At 36.7% G+C, this 22,940-nt stretch overlaps 1 protein-coding gene across 3 annotated transcripts; it reads left to right on the forward strand.

The window, feature by feature from the left end:
• Window positions 1–1,820: 1,820 nt before the first annotated feature.
• Window positions 1,821–16,698, forward strand: cdk15 (cyclin-dependent kinase 15). Of its 3 annotated transcripts, none has more exons than XM_025902641.1 (14): window positions 1,821–2,159; window positions 9,953–10,249; window positions 11,766–11,903; window positions 11,992–12,086; window positions 12,796–12,875; window positions 12,963–13,057; window positions 13,883–13,945; window positions 14,040–14,178; window positions 14,450–14,570; window positions 14,642–14,735; window positions 14,845–14,908; window positions 15,772–15,820; window positions 15,998–16,140; window positions 16,367–16,698. In XM_025902641.1, exons 2-14 carry the CDS (start codon window positions 10,067–10,069, stop codon window positions 16,477–16,479), a joined length of 1,377 nt encoding a protein of 458 aa, XP_025758426.1. In that variant the 5' UTR covers window positions 1,821–2,159; window positions 9,953–10,066; the 3' UTR covers window positions 16,480–16,698. The 3 variants fall into 3 exon arrangements, with proteins under 3 accessions (XP_025758426.1, XP_003458010.1, XP_025758427.1); XM_003457962.4 differs by having other exon boundaries at window positions 14,055–14,178; XM_025902642.1 differs by lacking the exon at window positions 1,821–2,159 and adding an exon at window positions 11,481–11,644 and having other exon boundaries at window positions 10,116–10,249; window positions 11,996–12,086.
• Window positions 16,699–22,940: the final 6,242 nt, after the last annotated feature.

Raw genomic sequence — 22,940 nt, forward strand, 5'->3', positions numbered from 1 at the left:
ACATGCCACAGTATTGTTAAATAGTTCAGTCTGTTACTGTTACTGTGTTTACAATTTCTTCTTGGAGCAACTGTAACCCACATAATTTCCTTAGGGATTAATAAAGTATTCTGATTATGATTATGATTATTTCAGGATACATGACCTGCCATTATCCAATGACCCATCTGCTTACCTGCATCTTTTACTCGTTTCTCCTCTTCTTTCTTATTTGAGCACCTGATGGCTTTGAACTTTTCTTGTCCATCTTCCATTGATTTTAATTTGCACTCCAGTATGAACACAAATCCCCCAACTCGAGGATCACCACAACAAAACCTAATAGACCTACACCTTAGTTTACAGATTCACTTTGTCTAGGGTTTATTTCTGGGATTTCGCACAACCCAGGATTCAGATCATGAATACATAATGGTTTTGGATTTACAACATTATGAATGAAATGTGCTCTATTTGGAAGCAGTCGGCCCCCTCCCCTTTCGACAGGTTGTGTGTGAGACTTTAAATCATCAAATTGTAAATTATAAATTTTAAATTGTTATTGATCCCTTTACCCCTAGTCCTAAAGTCTATATTTATTTTCCTACTCTTCTTATATTTATTGTATGTTTACTTGCACTGCTGTAGCTCGAGCCTCGTCGTCTCGTCTCTCTATATACTGGACTGTATATAGCGGAGATGACAGTAGAGATTACAATAAAGTTTACTTTGACTTCAGCAGCGAGCAGGTGCACCGAGGGCTCTCGTCCTCACTTTTCGCATATAGAATTTCGTTTTGTTGTTTTTATTTTGTTTTATTTTGCAAGGTGGTTATTAGATGCTGCTCCAGCCAGCCAGCGAATCCCCCGCCGCCCCGTCCTCTCCTCCCTCTGCTGCACGCAGCAGGCGCACCTCGCAAACGGAGTAGTAATGGGAATTCCGGCTCTTTTTAGAGAACCGGCTCTTTCGGCTCGACTCACTAAAAAGAGCAGGCTTTTTCGGACCCCAACCGGCTCTTCAGGTTGTTTTGTTGCTTTAATTAATTTATTATCAACAACAATATAAAATTATGCACAAAAGTTACAATTCAGATTCAATCTGAGCAATTCAAATTCGAATTCAACTTATTCAAATTCAGTTTCTGATGGCACAAAGTTCTGCCCATATAACTGATCCCAGAGACTGACCACACTGTGTAACCTCAGAGAGAAAAGTACCCACATTAAATGGACTATGATCTGCATTTACGTGCACCTCGGAAATTCCCAGATCTCTTGTCAAAAACCTCAAAGGTTTACAAAAGTTGTTTCATTCACGCTTTATTACCTATGATGTTATTTAAATGTTTCTCTATTCTAAATATACCTGAACAAGCTACTGTAAACCTACATAACAGGTTTTAAATATCAGGTTTTAAAACTTAATAGAAGTTCTATAAGTGTCTATAAGTGTCTATGCAGTGCTGCGAGATGTAAAAATATAAACTGAAAGTAAAATTAAAATTAAAATAAATAGCCCAGTTCCACCTGACCTACTGTAATCCACATTCTCACCACCAGAGGTCCACAAATCACATTCAATGATGAGTTCAAGGAGCGACAGAGGTGTACTGCTTAAACTTCAGTCACATTTCTTAAGGTATTATGGTTTATTAAAGAGTGTTAAAATCATCACCTGAGACTGTCACTGAGTTAACTGCATAATCAGTTATACTTAATAACTAATTAATAACTATAATTAATTTGTTTGGCTGGATTCTGTTGTAAGTGGTTCATCACAAGGTAATACCAATCTCACCATTTTCCAAAATGCCACCTAAAAAAGCAAACCCAGGCGTTGAAGAGGAGTTGGAGGAGATTAGGAAATCACTTAATTTCATGTCTGATGAACTGAGCAAAGTGGCTAAACAACAAGGTATGCTACATGACCTAATGGATGAAATAAAACAACTAAAAAACTTGATAAAGGAGAAGGACAAGAAAATAGACGACTTGAAACGGCGACTCGAGGACCTTGAACAGTACACAAGAATGGATGATTTAGTCATAAGTGGACTGGAGACGCAGCACCGAACCTACGCCAGAGTAACAGCTGGCGGAGGTAAAGACGGTGAAGATGCCCCGGTACAGGAGCTGCAAATGCTTGAACAGCAAGTGATAAAATTCCTTCAAACGAAGAATGTAAGTATTCAGAGCCATCATATCGCAGCATGCCACACGCTCCCCAGAAAAGACAGTAAAACAAAGCCAGCAATTATTCTTCTGTTTGTGAGTCGCAAAACAAAGATTGAGTTACTGAAACAGGGAAAGAAGCTAAAAGGGACCGGTGTGTATTTAAATGAACATTTAACGAAAAAGACTGCTGAAATTGCAAGACAGGCACGCAGCCTGAAAAAACAAAATAAGATACAAGCGACATGGACGAGGAACTGCAAAGTAATGATAAGACTAAATGGCACTCCCGAAGAAGCGAAAGTTGTGATGATAAGAGAACTCAAAGACTTAGAGCAATATAAATAATCAGGAATCTGCTATGGAATCTATTGGAAAAGTGACGATTGGATAATGAACAATGGGTATGGAAAGTGTTTCTGGCCTTACGGCTCAAAAACAATGGAAAAAACAACAACAAAAACAAAAACACATAAATGACAAGTTTGGACACAGATTATAGGTTTCCATTCAGAGATATTGAAGAGGAAGACTCTGATTATGAAAAGGACTGTCAAGGAGGTTATTTTGCCACACACGCTGAGAAAATGAACTTCAAAACGTTTAACTATGCAGAGCACAACATGCATGACCCTGAAAGTAACATTGACCCAGATAACCACTTCTACAATAACAACAATAATACTTGTGAGTACTATACAGACGACCAATTCAATATGAATATTAAAATGGCAAATGCATTTTTGGTCATACATTTTAATAGTAGAAGCCTGTATAAAAAATTTTCTAAAATTACAGAATGTTTAAACATTCTGTAATTTTAGAAAATTTAAAAAAGTTTAATATAATTGCAATATCAGAAACATGGCTTGATAATGAGAAAGTTAGTGAAATGGGACTGGAAGGATACGAATTATTTACAATGAACAGGGTGAATAAAAAAGGAGGCGGTGTTGCTTTATATGTAGATAAAGTTTTGAAATGTAGTCTGATTGAATGTATGTCAAGCATCATAGATGACGTAATGGAATGTGTTACTATTGAAATCCATGTTGAAAAAGCTAGCAATATAATTATAAGTTGCATCTATAGGACACCAGGATCATGCCTTGAGACATTCAATGAAAAACTTGCTGCTATGTTTAGCAACCTAAATGATAAAAAAGTGCAAATAATTTGTGGTGATTTTAATATAGATTTGCTGAACCCAAATGGACATCAGAAAACAACAGATTTCATCAATACAATGTATAGTAACTCCCTTTTCCCTGTAATTATAAAACCAAGTAGAATAACAATTGATACAGCTACATTGATAGATAATATATTCACAAATAAAATTGACTATGAAATAGTAGGTGGACTTCTTATAACTGATATAAGCGATCATCTTCCTGTTTTTGCAATTTTTCAAAATTATTTTGGGATTAAAACTAAAAAAAAGAATCAAACATTTGATATGATACGACATAGAACAACAAGAGCCATTGCTGCCCTCCAGGTGGACTTAAAGGAACACAACTGGAATGAGGTTTTTGCAAATGAAGATTCAAATAGTGCATATGATGCATTCCTATCAACGGTATTTTCAATATATGAAAAACATTGTCCTTTAATGAAAATCGCTAGAAAGCATCACAGATCAAATAAGCCATGGATCACAAAGGGGATAGAAGATGCATGTAAAAAGAAAAATAATCTATATAAGAGATTTATAAAACAGAGGACAAAAGATGCTGAAATAAAGTACAAGTTATATAAAAATAGATTAGTAAATATTATAAGAACAAGTAAGAAAGAATATTACCACAAATTATTGGAGCAAAGTAGAAGTAACACACAGTAACACCTCCATGTTTCCATGGAGGTTATTAAATAGTATAATCAAAAAGGGCTCAAAAAATAAGAATTATCCAGACTATTTTAAAAAAGATAAAGACTGTTTTGGTATTGACATGATATTAATTAAAAGTATTGTAGAATATATAGTGAAACCTTTTGCATACATTTGTAATCTGTCCTTTCGAACTGGTGTGTTTCCCTCACAAATGAAAATAGCAAAAGTTATTCCAATCCATAAAAACGGAGAGAGATGTCAGTTTACCAATTACAGGCCAATATCACTACTCCCACAGTTCTCAAAAATTTTAGAAAAGTTATTTGTTAATAGACTTGATAAATATATTGAGAAGTATAATCTCCTAAGTGATAACCAATATGGCTTTAGAGTGAAAAGGTCCACTTGGATGGCAGTGATGGAACTTGTAGAAGGGATATCTAATGCAATAGATAATAAGGAATATACCGTTGGTGTTTTTATAGACTTAAAAAAGGCGTTTGATACAATTGATCATTCTATATTAATGAATAAACTAGAGAGATATGGTATAAGAGGGATAGCATACAAGTGGATGAAAAGTTACCTGGATGACAGATGTCAATATGTCGAAATCAATAATGTAAAATCTAAGCAGTTGAAGGTAACTTGTGGTGTTCCTCAGGGCTCTGTGCTGGGCCCTAAATTATTCATATTATATATAAATGACATATGTAGTGTTTCCAAACTGTTAAAATGTGTATTGTTCGCTGATGATACTACTCCATATTGCTCAGGTAAAAACCTAGAACAGCTTCTGACTACAGTGGAAAAGGAGTTAAATATATTAAAAAACTGGTTTGATATAAATAAGTTATCGTTAAATATAAAGAAAACAAAATTGATTATTTTTGGCACCAGACAAATGAAAAATGTATCTAAAATCAGGGTTAATTCAATTCAATTCAATTCAATTCAATTTTATTTATATAGCGCCAAATCACAACAAAAGTCGCCTCAAGGTGCTTTATATTGTACAGTAGATAGCACAATAATAAATACAGAGAAAAGCCCAACAATCATATGACCCCCTATGAGCAAGCACTTTGGCGACAGTGGGAAGGAAAAACTCCCTTTTAACAGGAAGAAACCTCCGGCAGAACCAGGCTCAGGGAGGGGCGGCCATCTGCTGCGACCGGTTGGGGTGAAGAAGGAAAACAGGATAAAGACATGCTGTGGAAGAGAGACAGAGATTAATAACAGATATGATTCGATGCAGAGAGGTCTATTAACACATAGTGAGTGAGAAAGGTGAGTGGAAGGGAAAAACTCAATGCATCATGGGAATCCCCGGCAGCCTACGTCTATTGCAGCATAACTAAGGGAGGATTCAGGGTCACCTGGTCCAGCCCTAACTATATGCTTTAGCAAAAAGGAAAGTTTTAAGCCTAATCTTGAAAGTAGAGATAGTGTCTGTCTCCCGGATCCAAACTGGAAGCTGGTTCCACAGAAGAGGGGCCTGAAAACTGAAGGCTCTGCCTCCCATTCTACTTTTAAATACTCTAGGAACAACAAGTAAGCCTGCAGAGCGAGAGCGAAGTGCTCTAATGGGGTGATATGGTACTACAAGGTCATTAAGATAAGATGGGGCCTGATTATTTAAGACTTTGTATGTGAGGAGCAGGATTTTGAATTCAATTCTGGATTTAACAGGAAGCCAATGAAGGGAAGCCAAAACAGGAGAAATATGCTCTCTCTTTCTAGTCCCTGTCAGTACCCTTGCTGCAGCATTTTGGATCAGCTGAAGGCTTTTCAGTGAGTTTTTAGGACATCCTGATAATAAAGAATTACAGTAGTCCAGCCTGGAAGTAATAAATGCATGAACTAGTTTTTCAGCATCACTCTGAGACAGGATATTTCTAATTTTAGAGATGTTGCGCAAATGGAAGAAAGCAGTCTTACATATTTGTTTAATATGTGCATTGAAGGACATGTCCTGGTCAAAAATGACTCCAAGGTTCCTCACAGTGTTACTGGAGGCCGAGGTAATGCCATCCAGAGTAAGAATCTGCTTAGATACCATAGTTCTAAGATTTTCAGGGCCGAGTACAATAACCTCAGTTTTATCTGAATTAAGAAGCAGAAAGTTAGCGGCCATCCAGGTCTTTATGTCTTTAAGACATTCCTGCAGTTTCACTAATTGGTGTGTGTTACCTGGCTTCATGGATAGATAGAGCTGCATAGCAGTGAAAATTTATGCTATGTCTTCTAATGATGCTGCCTAAGGGAAGCATGTATAATGTAAATAGAATTGGTCCTAGCACTGAACCCTGTGGAACACCATATTTAACCTTAGTGTGTGAAGAGGACTCTCCATTTACTTGAACAAATTGGAGTCTATTAGATAGATATGATACAAACCACTGCAGTGCAGTACCTGTAATACCTACAGCATGTTCTAATCGCTCTAATAGGATATTATGGTCAACAGTATCAAACGCAGCACTGAGGTCTAGCAGGACAAGCACAGAGATGAGTCCACTGTCAGAGGCCATAAGAAGATCATTTGTAACCTTCACTAAAGCTGTTTCTGTGCTGTGATGAGCTCTGAAACCTGACTGAAACTCTTCAAATAAGCCATTCCTCTGCAGATGATCTGTTAGCTGTTTGACAACTACTCTTTCAAGGATTTTTGATATGAAAGGAAGGTTGGAGATTGGCCTATAATTAGCTAAGACAGCTGGGTCTAGAGATGGCTTTTTAAGTAAAGGTTTAACTACAGCCACCTTGAAGGCCTGTGGTACATAGCCGATTATTAGAGAGAGGTTGATCATATTTAAGATCGAAGAATTAATTAATGGCAGGACTTCTTTGAGCAGTTTTGTAGGAATGGGGTCTAAAAGACACGTTGATGGTTTGGAGGAATTAATTATTGAAGTTAACTCAGAAAGATCAATTGGAGAAAAAGAGTCTAACTTAACATCGATGGTACTAAAAGTAGCTGTAGACGATATTACATCTGTGGGATGATTATTGGTAATTTTTTCTCTAATGATAAAAATTTTATTTGTGAAGAAGTTCATGAAGTCATTACTAGTTAACGTTAAAGGGATTGTTGGCTCAGTAGAGCTCTGGCTTTTTGTCAGCCTGGCTACAGTGCTGAAGAGAAACCTGGGGTTGTTCTTATTTTCTTCAATCAGTGACGAATAGTAAGATGTTCTGGCTTTGCGGAGGGCTTTCTTATAAAGCAGCAAACTATTTCTCCAGGCTAAATGATGATCCTCTAAATTTGTGACACGCCATTTCCTCTCCAGCTTACGAGTTATCTGCTTTAGGCTACGTGTTTGAGAATTATACCACGGAGTCAGGTACTTCGGATTTGAGGCTTTAGTTTTCACAGGAGCTACAGTATCCAGAGTCGTACGTAGAGAGGAGGTAAAATTATTAACAAGATAATCGACCTCTGTTGGAGTAGCGTTCAGATAGCTGCTCTGCTCTATGTTGGTACAGGGCATTGAAGATGATAACAGTGGGTGGATTATATTCTTAAACTTAGTTACAGCACTTTCAGAAAGACATCTACTTTGATAAAGTCTACTCTCCACTGCTGTGTAATCAATTATTGTAAATGTAAATGTTATCAGGAAATGATCAGACAGCAGAGGGTTTTCAGGAAACACTGTTAAATGTTCAGTTTCTATGCCATATGTTAAAACAAGATCTAGAGTGTGATTAAAGTGGTGGGTGGGTTCTTTTACATTTTGAGAGAAGCCAATTGAGTCTAATAACAGATTAAATGCGATGTTGAGGCTGTCATTTTTAGCATCTACATGGATGTTAAAATCACCCACAATAATTATTTTATCTGAGCTGAGCACTAAATCAGATAAAAAGTCTGAGAAATCAGAGAGAAACTCTGTGTAAGGCCCAGGTGGACGATAGATGATAACAAGTAAGACTGGTTTCTGAGTTTTACAGCTGGGGTGGACGAGGCTAAGCATCAGGCTTTCAAATGAATTAAAAGTCTGTCTTGGTCTTTCGTTAATTAATAGACTGGTGTGAAAAATTGCTGCCACACCGCCCCCTCGGCCTGTGCTTCGGGATTTCTGGTAGTTAGAATGACTCGGGGGTGTTGATTCATTTAAACTAACATAATCATCCTGCTGCAACCATGTTTCTGTAAGGCAGAGTAAATCGATTTGTTGATCAATTATTAAGTCATGTACTAACAGAGACTTGGAGGAGAGAGACCTAATATTTAATAATCCACATTTCACTGTTTTACTCTTTGGTTCAGATGTGGATACTGTATTGTTCTTTCTTTGTGATTTTTTATGTTTAAGTTGTTTATTGCTGGTTTTTAGTTTGTTTTTTGTCTTTTTGGGAGCTGACACAGTCTCAATGGAGATGGGTTTTTGGGGGGGTAGCAGGAGGAGAGAAGCTGCAGAGAGGCGTGTAAGACTGCAACTCTGCTTCCTGGTCCCAACTCTGGATAGTCATATTTTGAGGGGTTTAATAAATTGGTCCATATTTCTAGAAATGAGAGCTGCTCCATCCAAAGTGGGATGGATGCCGTCTCTCCTAACAAGACATGGAATTGAAATTGAAAGAGTGTTCGAAAATAAATTTCTTGGAGTGATAATTGATGATAAGCTGAGCTGGAAGTCTCATATAAACCATGTGAAAACAAAAATGTCAAAAACCATTGCTACTCTCTACAAAACAAAGCAAGTCCTGAACAAGAAATCATTATACACACTTTATTGTACTCTGTTGCTTCCATATATGACTTATTGTCTGGAGATATGGGGTAATGCATATAAAACAAATACTCTTCCTATTTTCAAGTTACAAAAAGAGCTATAAGAATTATACATCAATCAAACTATATAGAACCAACTAACATTTTGTTTATTAATCTGAATACCCTGAAATTTTATGATTTAGTTGAATATAAAATGGCACAGATAATGTATAAAGCACAAAATAACTTGCTTTGCCGCAGTACTCAGAAGCTGTTTAAAGTCAGAGAGAGTCAATATAACTTAAGGGGAACAGATTTCTTTAAAAAAAACAAGATAAGGACAAACATAAAGCAGAGATGTGTTTCTGTTAGAGGAGTTAACCTGTGGAATAGTTATGACAGTGATTTAAAAAGGTGTAGTTCATTTTCCTTGTTTAAAAAAATGTTTAAAAATAGAGTATTAGAAAAATATATAAATCAAGAATGAAAAGAGCAAAAATAATAATACTGAAACCCTTGATTGTTTTGCTTTGATGTAGTTACTTATCTAAGGTGGAAAGTTTTTTTTGTTTTGTTTTGTTTGTTTGTTTGTTTGTTTGTTTGTTTTTGCCTTGCTTTGTTTTATTCGTTGCTTCGAGCCCTGTGTACAGGAGCTGCATGCAAAAAGATCTTTTGTTAAAAGGGTTGGCGTAATAAGCAAATGCTTCAGCCAATACCTTTTGATTAGCCTTGTCTCGTGCTTTCTGGCTTTGTGGTAATCTTTATTCTGTATTCACTGAGATATTTGAATGCTAATCAATAAATCAATCAATAAAGTGGTTAAGTACATGACAGCGTAATTTTGATAAGAGTTCTCATACAGTTTTACTTACTGTGACCAACAACCCATTCATGACACAGAAGTTGGCTTCAGTAGTTGGATCTGTCTGGCCACTGCAATCAATCACTTCTATCAGGATATAACAGAAACTGATGTTTTTGTATTTTTCTCTGTTTTTATTGTATTCCTTATTAGCAGCTGGATGTACACACCAGCTCTATGATACATTTAGAGCACACATGAGGATCTCTGTTGATGGTTACACGCTTCAAATTTATTCTTTATTTGTCTTAATTTGTCTATTTGTTCTTAATTGGGATTTTTTGTTTTTGTTTTTTTAATATAAAAAGCTTCAGTGATGGTCTGTGTCCACCAGAGGTCAGCAAACACACATCAATGGACCTGTTGTTTTACTCTCACAGTGAGGGGGAGGAAGAGGAGGGGGAACCAGTGGGTGAGGGTCATGGGACCTTGTTTGCTCGTCCTGAACCATGTGAGTCATATGAGACGGAAAAGAGGAAGAAGAAGGAGAAAAGATGGAGGAGCTGTCCCGGTGGGCGAGGGAGACCGGGCAGTGGGTGAGGAGGCGCTGCTGCTGTGCTGAGGAAGAGGAGGATGGTGAGGAGAAAGGTTATGATGGAGATGAAGAAGAGGAGGAAGAGGTGAAGCTAGAGGAGGTGAACTTCAGGAAAAGTTCAGCTTCACTTCCGCCTGCTGAGGTAAAACATCAGATGCTGTAAAAAAAAGTGTAATGTTTTCACTCTTTTTATCATTTTTATTTATTTATTTTTACAGAGTAATCCTTTTGATGTGATCTATTTGACATGTAACATCTGTTATAGCATGTTGTAACTTTTTACAGTGGGTATACTATCTTGAAGTATGACGTTATGTCCATTCAACACATAAAAAAAAAAAACTATTTTAATATCTTATTGCATTTTTTATTTACCATCCTTTATATTTTTTCCTAACTTTATTGATCCCACAGGAGAACTTTTTTGTTTTACACCAAAATGATAAAGAGTAACAATAGTACAGCCTACAGTACACAACAAATAACACAGCTAAATAAAAGGGTCACCGGTGACGACCTTATGCTGTGAGAGAGTGCAGGAATTTATAAACTTACAATAGTGACAAAAAACAAAGTAAAGTAAAAATGAGGTTAGTTAAAACAGTAAAAGTTAGACTGACGTTGGTCAGTACAAATTGCATTAGTAAATATATTTAAAAACAGCTGCATGAAGGTTTAACGCAAAGTGTGTTTGGGACCTAATGGCTGACAGGTTTGTTCACCTGTGACAGAATGAAGAGTCATTGTGCAGCTTTATAGAAAACAGCAGGAACGATTTCCTGAAGCGAGATTGAATCAGTCTGAAGGAGAATGAGCTCAGAAGTGTGGAGTAGAGTGGCTGTGATGTTGTCCATGATGGAGAGCAGCTTGTTCAGTGACCTCTGCCCTTCACTGACTCAAACGCCTCCACATTGTCACCAATAATGCTTCCAGCCTTAAGGATCAGTTTGTTGATCCTACAGGTTTCTCTGGCACTGATGACACTCACTCCCACAGGCAGGTAGAAGATCTCAAACATCTCCCTGTTCACATTAAGAGATCTGAGCTTCCTTAGAAAGTAGAGTCTGCTCAGCCCCTTCTTGTACACAGCATCACGGTTGGTCCTCCAGTCCAATCTGTCATTCAGGTGAACATCTAAGTACCTGCAGCTGTCCACTGTTTCCACCTCCTCACTGATGATGTTGATATTGGTTGCAGTTTTTCTCATCTGGAAGTCAACAACTATTTTGTTTGTCTTGCTGACATTCAGAAGGAGGTGATTTCTTCCAGACCATATCACAAAGTTCCTCACCTGTACTCCGACCTCTTCCCACCCTTAAAACACCCAACCACTGCAACGTCAGAGAACTTCTGCTGGTTTCACTGTTGTACAGGAAATCTGAGGTGAACATTGTAAACAGGAACGGAGCTCCAGTGTTACCAGCCACCACCTCAGACAAACTGAGGCCACTCTGACACACAGTCAGCAATCCAGGACACAGTAAAAGTGCTTAGTGGTATATATGAGTCGTCATGGGTGGTCAGAAGACAATTTTAGGTAATATTGATTGATTGAGGTTTTTCTTAAGCTGGTATTGAGGTTTCAGATGATCTTTTGAGCTTTTAAGTTGATATTAACAGTCCCTTCTGTGTGCCTGATCTCTGTCTGTTTGTCTCAGCTGGATTCAGACTCATCCTCCTCTGGCTCTCAGCCTCACTGGTTCCACACTCTGCAGGCCCGTCGGCTAAAAGTCCAGCGTGGACGCAGCAACAGCGACCCGCTGAGAGGGGAGGGCAGCCAGGAGCCTCTCACCTGGGTCAGGCCATGTATCACATGATGTTTGAGGTAACATGTGAGAGGCGGTGTGATGCTTGTGTGACATTTAGTGTGTGTGCTGTGATCAGAAAGCAGGTCTGGAGTTTGGGGCAGCACACTCATACCTGAGTCTGGAGAAACTGGGTGAAGGAACCTTTGCCTCGGTCTACAAAGGCATCAGCAGGTCAGAGCTCACTACGACACAAGTTGGACACAAACAGCCAATCAGATTGCGTGGCTTAAGTTTTGATCACATTGAGCCTGAATGTTGGCTGCAATGTGCAAAAAACAAGGAAATAACAACAAAACATCTCACTTTGTTTTTTGGGACTTTTTTATTGCTAGATATTAGACAGATGTTTCGCTGAGATTACTAAAGTGATTGTTGATGTTTATTTTTTAACAGATACTTAACATTTTGGAAAAATTTGCAAATGTTTTATTAATTACAATTTATATTTTGGCTGTATATACATATCTTTTATTATATATATATTATATATTAATATATGTATATAAATAATTAATATATATATACTGTATATAAAGTTCATATATTAATTTTGTGTATATATATACAGATATACAGATATATATATATAGAGGGGAGGGCAGCATATATATACACACACATATATACACATATACACATACACATATACATATATATACACATATATGTGTGTGTGTATGTATGTATAAACTGGCCATTTCTGTTATGTTTCTTGCACATTTTAAACAGAAAGTTTCATTTTTAACTTCATTAGTTTATCTGACATGTTATTAGCTTAGTATTTTCAGACATACTGGACATTATAAAAACATCTTTGTGTTTTAGACGTTGATCAATCAGTGATAAGGTGTTTACTGTAAACATTTCTTATTCTGTGGAGGATAAATGGGCAGCTGGTGGCTCTGAAGGTGATTCGTATGAAGACGGAGGAAGGCGTCCCATTCAACGCCATCAGAGAAGGTGACCAATCAGATCACTGGTTTAGTTTTTAATAGTTTCAGCAACATGTGCAAAAACGTGTGTGTGTGTGTGTGTGTGTGTCTACAGCCTCTTTGCTCAAACGCCTGAAACATGCAAACATTGTCCTCCTGCACGACATCATCCACACCAGAGAGACGCTCACCTTCGTCTTTGAGTATCTGGTGAGAAATCTGCTGTTCAATGCTCAGTGTGACCTGAAGGAGGTGCTACAGAGCACTCACCTACACACACACACACACACACACACACACACACACACACACACACACACTTCAACTAAAGTCAGCACAAAATGTTACTTTTATTTTATTTTCTATTATTAAATTAAAATAAAAAAATCTCTTTTTTATGGCTACAATTATTAGCACTCACACATTTTATATATTTTTTCTTTTAAATGTTTATAAAGTTTTACAGATTTATTTTAATTTATATATTGTTTTATTTTTTGTTTTCATTTGTTTTTATTTATTTGCTAATATGTGGGTCATTCCATCTCAGATCACCATCTCTGATTGCTGTAGAAAATTTATGGTACAAGGATTGAACATAAATGATGTTTTCTGTAAAATTTTTGTCTTACAACAAACTTTTCATGATATTAACACGTTGAACATGAATATCTGAATAAAATAAAAGCCTGGAATTTTCTTTGGTCTTTCTTACCATCAAAATGAACTGAGGTCTGTCATTTGCCACAGATGCAGTTTTAAAAAAGGCCACAGAAAAATTCATCCTGCCTTATAGTTTATGCTTCTCTTTAATGCTTAGTTTTTTATTTCAATGTTTTTGTTTCTTCTTATTATTTTTAGTATGTTTTCAATTATTTATTTAGAATTATTTTTATTAATAATTATCTCAGTTTTTTCTTAAAACAGGCAGAAGCAAATTCAGCTATATTTGTCTTAAACATCAGCTGTTCTGTAATAATGAACCAAAACTTACTCTGAAGATTTAAAGTTTAACACCGGTGATTGTCTCTGCAGCAGACAGATCTGGCCCAGTACCTGATCCAGCACCCTGGAGGTCTACGCTATAACAATGTGCGGGTACGTTGCTGTGCTCCAGCAGCAGACAGCCGGGGGCGCTACTGTGTCATTCCAGCTGTGAGCAGCAAGATATGAAATGTTGAACATGGCTCAGCACTGTGTGTTTCAGATCTTCATGTTCCAGCTGCTGCGAGGTCTCTGCTACATCCACAGCCGCAGGATCCTCCACCGAGACCTGAAGCCCCAGAACCTGCTCATCAGCTACCTCGGAGAACTCAAACTGGCCGACTTCGGTGAGGACAGGCTCAACGCTGCAGGGCAGAAGTGGAAATATGCAAAGATTTAATCAGCAAGGACCTGTAGGAACAACAGATTTGTAAAATACACTAGTTGGAAACAAAAATAATAAATGTGTGTGTACAAATCTAAAAATCCTTCCTGGAAATATCTAAAATACTTAAAGACAAGTGATTTTTTTTAAAGCAGACAACTTAAATAGTTTAAAGTTTAAAAAAATACAAAGTTAAAATGTTTTTTTTTTTATGTTTTCTGGTTCTGGTGCAGGTCTGGCTCGGTCCAAATCCATTCCCAGTCAGACCTTCTCCTCGGAGGTGGTGACGCTGTGGTACCGCCCCCCTGACGTCCTGCTGGGATCCACAGACTACTCCACAGCTCTGGACATGTGGTCAGTGCTGATTATTCAAATTCAGCTGCCGGCTGTGACTGTGTGAATAAAGTTTGCTGTTTTTGAATTAGGGGGGCTGGGTGCATCTTCTTAGAGATGCTGCAGGGGGCGCCGGCATTCCCAGGAGTCTCTGATGAGTTTGAGCAGCTGCAGAAGATCTGGGAGGTCAGTAACACAGTTTATATCACTGGTCCACGAAATACTACTACTGTGTGATATTACACTGTAATAATACTCACGTTAATACTATTAAGATGATGATGTCACCCTGCAGGTCCTGGGCCTCCCATCTGAAGACAGCTGGCCTGGTGTCAGCCTGCTACCCAATTACAGACCAGGTACATTTATCTAGATAACACCTCTGACACATGCAACTCTGTATTTAGTGTTTTTGTTTTTGCTGTTATTTCAAAGTTTTTATATTTAAATACATTTTTTTTAGTCTTATATAAACAGGGTGATTAAATCAATGATGTTTTTGTGGAGGTGACATGAATTTGTCTTGTTAACATTCACAGTTGTTCTCTTGATGCCTGAGGTTCATTAAGGGTCATTACTTGTGTGCAGTGACTCAGAGTTTCCACCGGGAGGCAACGTGTCTCTACGATCCTGTTTTAATAGTTTTCCTCAGTTTAAAATGAGATGATTTCTCAGACTTTGAGGCAGACTCTGCTCTGCAGGTCTGACAGGGTCTCTGATACATCATGTGGGTGTGAGAAGAGAGAACAAAGACGAGAAGAAATTAACCACAGAGTGAGATCAGTGGTTGAGCTGCTCATGAATCACTGGATAAAGTCATCTTTTACAGTAAACTGTAACTTCAGGCCAACCCACACAGAGCTACAACATTAAAGATCAGGTTCCCCCAAGAATTCACACACCACCTTTAGAGTGATGAGACCTGAGCTGTTCACAGTGATAACACACACTTTTAGATTCAGTCTGACACCATTTAGCTCTCATGTCATCCCAGAACAAACCTCCACAAATCCTTCAGAAACCTGAAAAGAAGACAGTTTAAAGAGCTGCCTGAGAGGTTTCAGTGATCTGTTGACATATATTAGGGCATCAATGACAGACTGCAGCTGTTTCATTCCCCCCAAAATAATAAACGTAGGCTAAAAACCAGCTGAAGTGCAAATCATGGGAAGATTTTTAGATCCATGTTAACATTTGCTAATTGTGTGTTTCTTTTCCATAGAGCGGTTTCTTTACTCAGAACCAAAGCAGCTTAGGACCGTTTGGAAAAGGTAAATTATATATGGGCACACACATGCTAACCTGCTAACACACTTTGAAATGCAAACATTAGTCACATGACAGTCCTTCATCGGTGTTAACTGTAGACAGTCCAACAGTCCGCATATAGACCAGGTTAGATCACTTGACTCTGTAGTCCTCCATCAGCCTGTGTTGATCTGGATCAGGTTGGAGCAGCTGCCATATAAGACCGAGGACCTGGCCCAGGAGATGCTAAAGGTGGTCCCTACAGACAGGATCTCGGCTCCGGACGCCATGCAGCACCTGTACTTCAGCACACTGCCTCCTCCCATCATGCACATCAGAGACAGTAAGAACTCACTTACATGTTACCATATTGCAGCTAAACTTTAAAGAACATATTTTCTGTTAATTCAGCACTCACTTAGCAGTTTGGCTATTTTGTGACTGGCCAGAGCTTACTTATTTGAACATCCAACATAGACACATTATAGATGTATGATTATAAATCCTTTTTAACAAAAAGCTGTTTAAAGCTTAAATTCATATTTTTTTTCTCTTTCTTTCTTTGTCAGCTGTGTCCATCTTTAAGGTTCCTGGCGTTCGTCTGGAGACGGAGGTGAGAGACATCTATAACCCTGGGCGCAAGGTCAAACCCTCCCTGCTGCCCTCTGCTAAATTCTGGTGACTGAAAGCTCCTAAGCAGCGTGTCAAGATGAGGAGGGGAGAACAAACACAGATGTCTCTCTGAAGACACAAACTGGACTTTGAAGTGATATTAATCAATTAATGAATCATATAAAATAGATGTAATATACACACATACAGTGCCATTGAACGTTTGCGGTTCAGTTTGGAGAGTCTTTCTGGTTTAAATAAAGATTTGTATGTCAAACTTTCACTCAGATCGGCTGTTAGGATCTTATGTAAATCTGATTTCTTGCCAATGTAAATATAAACCGTCCCTGCAGTCTTCTGTTAGCATTCATTAGCATGTGTTAGCAGCAGACTAACGAGTCCCATGAAACTCCTCATGAATTTTGAATGAAGCTTTATTAATAAAGCTCCAGGCCAACCTGCACTGAGGGACACAGCGTGTTTCTGTATTCTGACTCTAACTGGAAAAAACTGGACCTCTGAAACTTTGTTAGTCCTCTGATACACAAACAAGCCAACAGCTGAGGGGGTGGGGGGGAGGTACCAGGTGGACCTGGTTTAACTGTGTTTACCTCTGACTGACTCGTCCCCTACCTCACTGACACCTTACGACTTTCCACAGCACTGTAACGATACTAAAAATTAAAAGCATAATTAATTAAAAACAAATACTAGAACATGTGAGTTTTTATGTTTTTATTGTGGACAGATTTTGGTTGTTTTTCTTTTTTATATTTTTAGAAAATAATTTAAAATTAATTTTTGTTTGAGCACTCCAACAGATTGGAGGCCTGTCCAGGGTGTACCCTGGCTCTCACGCTATTGCTGCTTTTGCGTTGCCAACTACTCGACTCAACTCGACTCAGTTTCAGTCATTTTCAGTTTCGTTTGAGTGCCACATCAGTGTGGGTTGGATCATTGAAGCAACGCAGGCCAGAAGTCCTGTGACATCATTTTTATGCGACGCAACTCAAGAACAAGAAGATAACTCAGTGATGGTATACCTGCTGCTAAACTGATGGTAATCATTTGCACCTCATAGATGGAGCATGGAGACGTCACTCGCTGGCTAATTGGTTACATGCAGTCTGTTGACATCACACTGACTTAGTGCGATGTCAACAGTCTTTTCAAGATTGGAGAGAAGCTCCTCCACTTCAGCTTTTCCTTGCTCTTTTGCCTTCTGGACTCACACTGTTGACTCAGTGTGATGTCAACAGACTGTTGACATCACACTGAGTCAGTTCACTTGGAACCCCGACTGAGCAGGTACAACCACCAAACCGAAAATTCTAAAAACTGAGTGGAGTCAAGCTGAGTCAAGTGGGTATCCCCCGTGACCCACCCTGAATTGTATAAGAGCAAGAGAATGGATTTGGACTTTTGGTGTTTTTTGTGCTGCATATCCTACAGTTTCAGGACAAAATTTGTGCTTTTTTGAGGTGTTACAATCCAGTTTGATTTTCACAGTTTTTTTTAAACATTGTGCTGATATAAAATATTTCAAGTTATTTTTACAGTGTAGTTTTTGTCGTTTGTTGCAAGAAGCTGAATTGTGGAGGCAAAGGTTGTGGTTGAGTCCAAAGAAATTTCCCTTCTCCACCTTTTTTTAGGTTGCATGATCATTAATCTCCCACACTTACCAATCCATCACCTCCTCCTGCCTCATGACCACCTGATTTTTATTTCCTACCACTGACTTGATGTTTGATGATTGCATCTCTGTGGGCTTGAACATATTCCTTGTTACTCGGATTTTTGCAGATGTTTGAAAAAGCTGAACATGTGATTAAAAAACAAAAGTTAAAAATCATAAAAAAAATAAACAAGAAAAAACAAGAAGAAAATTTAGAGGAAAAAACAAACTCAAGTGTATAAAAATGGGTTTAAAATAATAATAAATTTTTGATTTTGATTTTTAAAAAATTTAAAATAACTAACATTAAGAAATAAAGATGAACGAGGATTTCAGTGTCATAATTCAGAACATTCAAATGCATAAATAATTAAATTACAGATGATTTCCTGCAAAGCAACTTTCAGATTAAACACTGTGAAACACACACTGACTACATGTTAACTCAAATAAATTTTGGATTTAGTTTGTGAATAAAACAAATTATCAGTTCATCACTGAATGTCCTGAGATCCCTTTGATCATTGAACAGTAAAAAAAAAAGTAGAAAGGAATTAATACTAACAACTTGTATCCATCATTAATAATTCATCTTTCTTGTTACTCTTCGCCCCAGTTTTCCTGTGCTTTAATTTGACTAAATGCATTTACATCCAGAGAGATTAAAAAAATATATTTACTGATGCATTCATTCATTTCCTTCCGTTATTAAACACTGAGCTCACAGGAGGAGGTAAGCAACAACTTACATCTACAAACAAACCCTATTCAGAAGCTGCTGGCATGATGGATAAAATGTAAATAATAACAATGATCTCCAAATTTCTTAAACCAATATTTTATCCACACAACACAGAAAACATATAAAATGTTTAAAATAAGACATTTTACTATTTCATGAAAACATTTAGCTAATTTTGAATTTGATGGCATCAGCATGTCTCAAAAAACTTGTGTTGCTGTTTGGAAAACTAAGTGGTTGAAAAAAAGATGGAGCATTTTGCAGCTAATTAGATAATAAGTCTGTAAAGTTGGACAAAGACTCACCAGTCTGCAAAAATCCAGAAACACAACTGTCCTCTGTTAAATTATTTTATGGATTGTTCAAACATACAAGAATGTTACTTTAAACCAAAATAAATATAATAATAATTATATATATATATATATATATATATATATATATATATATATATATATATATATATAAAGATTATGATAAAAAAAATGACAGACTTGATTTTTCACTAAGTACTATGATAAATAAAGAAATGGTCTGATGACTCTTCAGGCTCAACAAATCCAATAAACACTAACAGTATCATCCTTTAGTGGGACTATTTTCATACAACATAATGAAGTTAGCCAGTGATAAGTTAACACACGCTCTTGGAAGAAACACAAGCTTATCCTTCAGTTATTTGCAGCTTATATTAAAGTGTTTCACCCCAAACCATGAGTAAAGTCTTTGAGAAGAAAAGTTAAAACAGTGAGTAATGTTAAAAAGGATATATGTTGTTCTCATTTTCATTATTTCTATTAGTGGAGTCTAGTTAAGTCACTTGGTATAGTTCACCTGTCAAAACAACCATTCTTTTCTGTGTATAGCATTAAAATCTAGTGTTACAAAATGCTGCTCAGAAAACGAATAAATACATTACAGACATTAGAAATAAGAACAAAAAAAAAACAACAACCAAAAACTCCAGGAATAAATGATAAACAGTTTGCACATCTTGAAATAGGCCATGCAAGACTCAAATGAAACAGTGATGTTAAAAAATGCAAATACATGCATTTATAATGATATTTATGAAAAAGCCCTGATACAAATGAGTCTTTACCAATCATTTAAAGGAAGGCACTAATGAGGTGAGCTTGATATCCTCAGGCAGTTTAATTTCACAACCCAGGAGCACTGATAGTAAACACTAATCACCTTTTATCTTTGAGCCTGAACACGGGACAGTTAACAGGTGGCTGAGGATCTGCCCGAGAGTCTGAGGCTGTTCACTGCTTGTTATGGGAACAGCAGTTCTAGGCTGCAAGGGCCGGTGTCCTGCAGGTTTTAGATGTGTCCTTGATCCAACACAGCTGATTCAAGTGGCTAAATTACCTCCTCAACATGTCTTGAAGTTCTCCAGAGGCCTGGTAATGAACTAATCATTTGATTCAGCTGTGTTGACCCAGGGTGAGATCTAAAACCTGCAGGACACCTGCCCTCGAGGCCTGGAGTTGCCCACCCCTGCTGTAAATGAATGAATGAAAACATGTACCCTCACTCGTGTTGATTGTGCCCTCAAGATTTTACAAGCTGATTTTACATGAGCAAACAGGTCCAACAGAGACTTGATGCATTTCTGAACCACTGTACAGAACTTCTGTTTTATATGAGTTTAATTTTAAAGAAATAACACACATCCACTCATTAATATCAGTAGACAGTTTGCAAGGTTGGAGAGGTTTGTTGAATGTGTGGATTTTACTGTGAAATAGAGCCATGTGTCATCAGCATAGCAATGGTATGAAATTTTATTTTTCTATAAAATGCGGCCACATATATTTAAAAAAGAGATCACTAATAGAAACAAAACATTCTAACTGGTAAGCCATCCCAGATATAGAAACCCAGTACTGCAGCATCTTCATCGAGATTTTATGGTCTACTGTACCATAATTTGTTTCTAAGGTTCGATAGGAAATATTCAAATGTAGAAAAAATCTTTAAAAACAAGATTAAAAGATAACTTTGGTGACTTAACAACAAAGTGTAGTGATCTAATTTGCAAAAAATCTGCGTATACTTTATTTTGGAATTTTTAAAAAGAAAGCTAGGTTATTAGTTAGCTTTTATAACATTACAGAATACCTAAATTTATACTTTTTGATGTTTAGAGGCCACGACAGAAGCACAGCCTTTTCATTTATTAGAAAGCCTTATCACTGCCTTCTAAGATAAGGCCTGGTTTACAGTTTAGCTTTGTTAGTCAATGGTGCCTTTTTTTTCTCAAAAAGAAAAACTTTGTTTTCAACTTTTTGTGTATTTGACAGATTTTGCAGAATTTGTGTTTTCCTTTTTTTTCTTTTTTTGTTTGCCGTCTTTGTTTAACATTTATATATCAAAGAATTTAAATTAACATTTTTGTTCACAGCAACAAAGAAAAAGTTTTATGAAACTTTTTCTGTTGACCTGTTTTGATCGAGTTCATATGTAAATGTAGGATTAGTAGTCAACAGAAAAACACTAACTGTTCTGACTGACAGGATGTCAGATGTACATTTCCTACTGATTGATTGGCAAGATAAAAGAGAAAGAAGAAGGTGTTTGTGCATATTTAACTCTGTTTGTGTTTTTGGACATTTGATGAGAGAAAATTCATTTGACTAATCCCATCATTAATAAATCAAAATGCTAAGCAGCCTTTGATATCAAGCCTCTGAAGACGAGTTTCACTTGTGTTGTTTTTCTTTGTTTTCTCCTGATAAACTTTCTGTTTCAGTTTGTTGTGTTCTCCAATTTTCGCTCACTGCTAATATGAAGCATGACTGGATTTTTGTGCCATACATGAAGCATCATAAAGACAGATTTGCTTTTTTGTTTTGTTTTGTTTTGTTGTTGTTTTTTAAATATGGTGAGCTGCTTCATTGAACAAACATGGACTTATAAAAATATTTAAACTAGACAATAATGGTATGTTTAAGTTATATTTAAAAGCAAAAAGCATTGAGCTCACCCTTGCTAAAGTGACACTATTGGTTTCTTTTCTCTTTTTTTGTATTTTTTTTTATCATTAGATAATACCAAAATTTATAATTGTTAACATTTGCATCACCGCATGAACAGATAGTTAATGTCCATGTTGAATTAATAGAAACTAAGAAGCTAAAAGTAAAAGAAATAATAGCTAAAGTTAGCTTTTGCTACATTTACTCCTTGTTTTTCGAAGTCAAATATACTGTTCAATAAAACAATATTGCTAGTTAGCTGATTTTATGACACGAAACAGCTGCTTGGCAGAGTAGTTATCTTTAAAAAAAATCCGAGCTGCATTTAAATCACATAATCAGCTCTGCTTGTTTTTTTCAATTATGAAACATTTTTATATTCTGATGTGACTACTATTCTGGTGCCTTAACTTTTGAAATACCCTGTATTAATTTCTTTAGATTTTGTGCACATTGAAGTTGTTATCATTTTACATTGATGACAACGATACCCAGATTTCAAGCAGATGTAGACTAATTCTTTAATTGTATCTTCACTGTTTCACTCAAACATGATGAAAATCACCTGAACACTGCAGTTTACCAGCTATATGTGTTTTATTGACTGTTACGTACTCTCATGTGTCTTTTTTGTTTTACACATGCAACTCAATTTACATTTTTTGGATGGTACATTTATTTTAGCTTTCTGACCTTTCCTTTTCTTTGTCATTCTCCTGACAATTTATAATTAAAGTTTAGTAACAATCTGGACTCTAAGCTAGTTGTGATGGCAGCAAACATCATGTGTGTCTCATCAGACTTTATTTAATCATCGTTAGATTAGATTAGATCAGACTGGGTCTTATTCACAGGGGCAGCAGCCATGTGTTGTCACTGTAAGCAGTTAGCTGAAGTGTCTGTTTAAATCAGATCACATGAAGGTTTTTAGAAACATGACCAACAAGATAAGGACATGTTTGCAGTCAAAACATTTTACACATACCGTGTATGAATAATATTAAAGTGTGCTGCATTTATTTTGAAGGAATCACAGATGAAAATAATCACAGAGAGCTCATATCTTTATCTGAATTTAATTTTGTTCTTTTTATTTCATACTTTAATGAATTACTGTTGAAATGTTTCTT

This window comes from Oreochromis niloticus, linkage group LG23, assembly GCF_001858045.2.
Source record: "Oreochromis niloticus isolate F11D_XX linkage group LG23, O_niloticus_UMD_NMBU, whole genome shotgun sequence".
In the NCBI taxonomy this organism is placed as follows: domain Eukaryota; kingdom Metazoa; phylum Chordata; class Actinopteri; order Cichliformes; family Cichlidae; genus Oreochromis; species Oreochromis niloticus.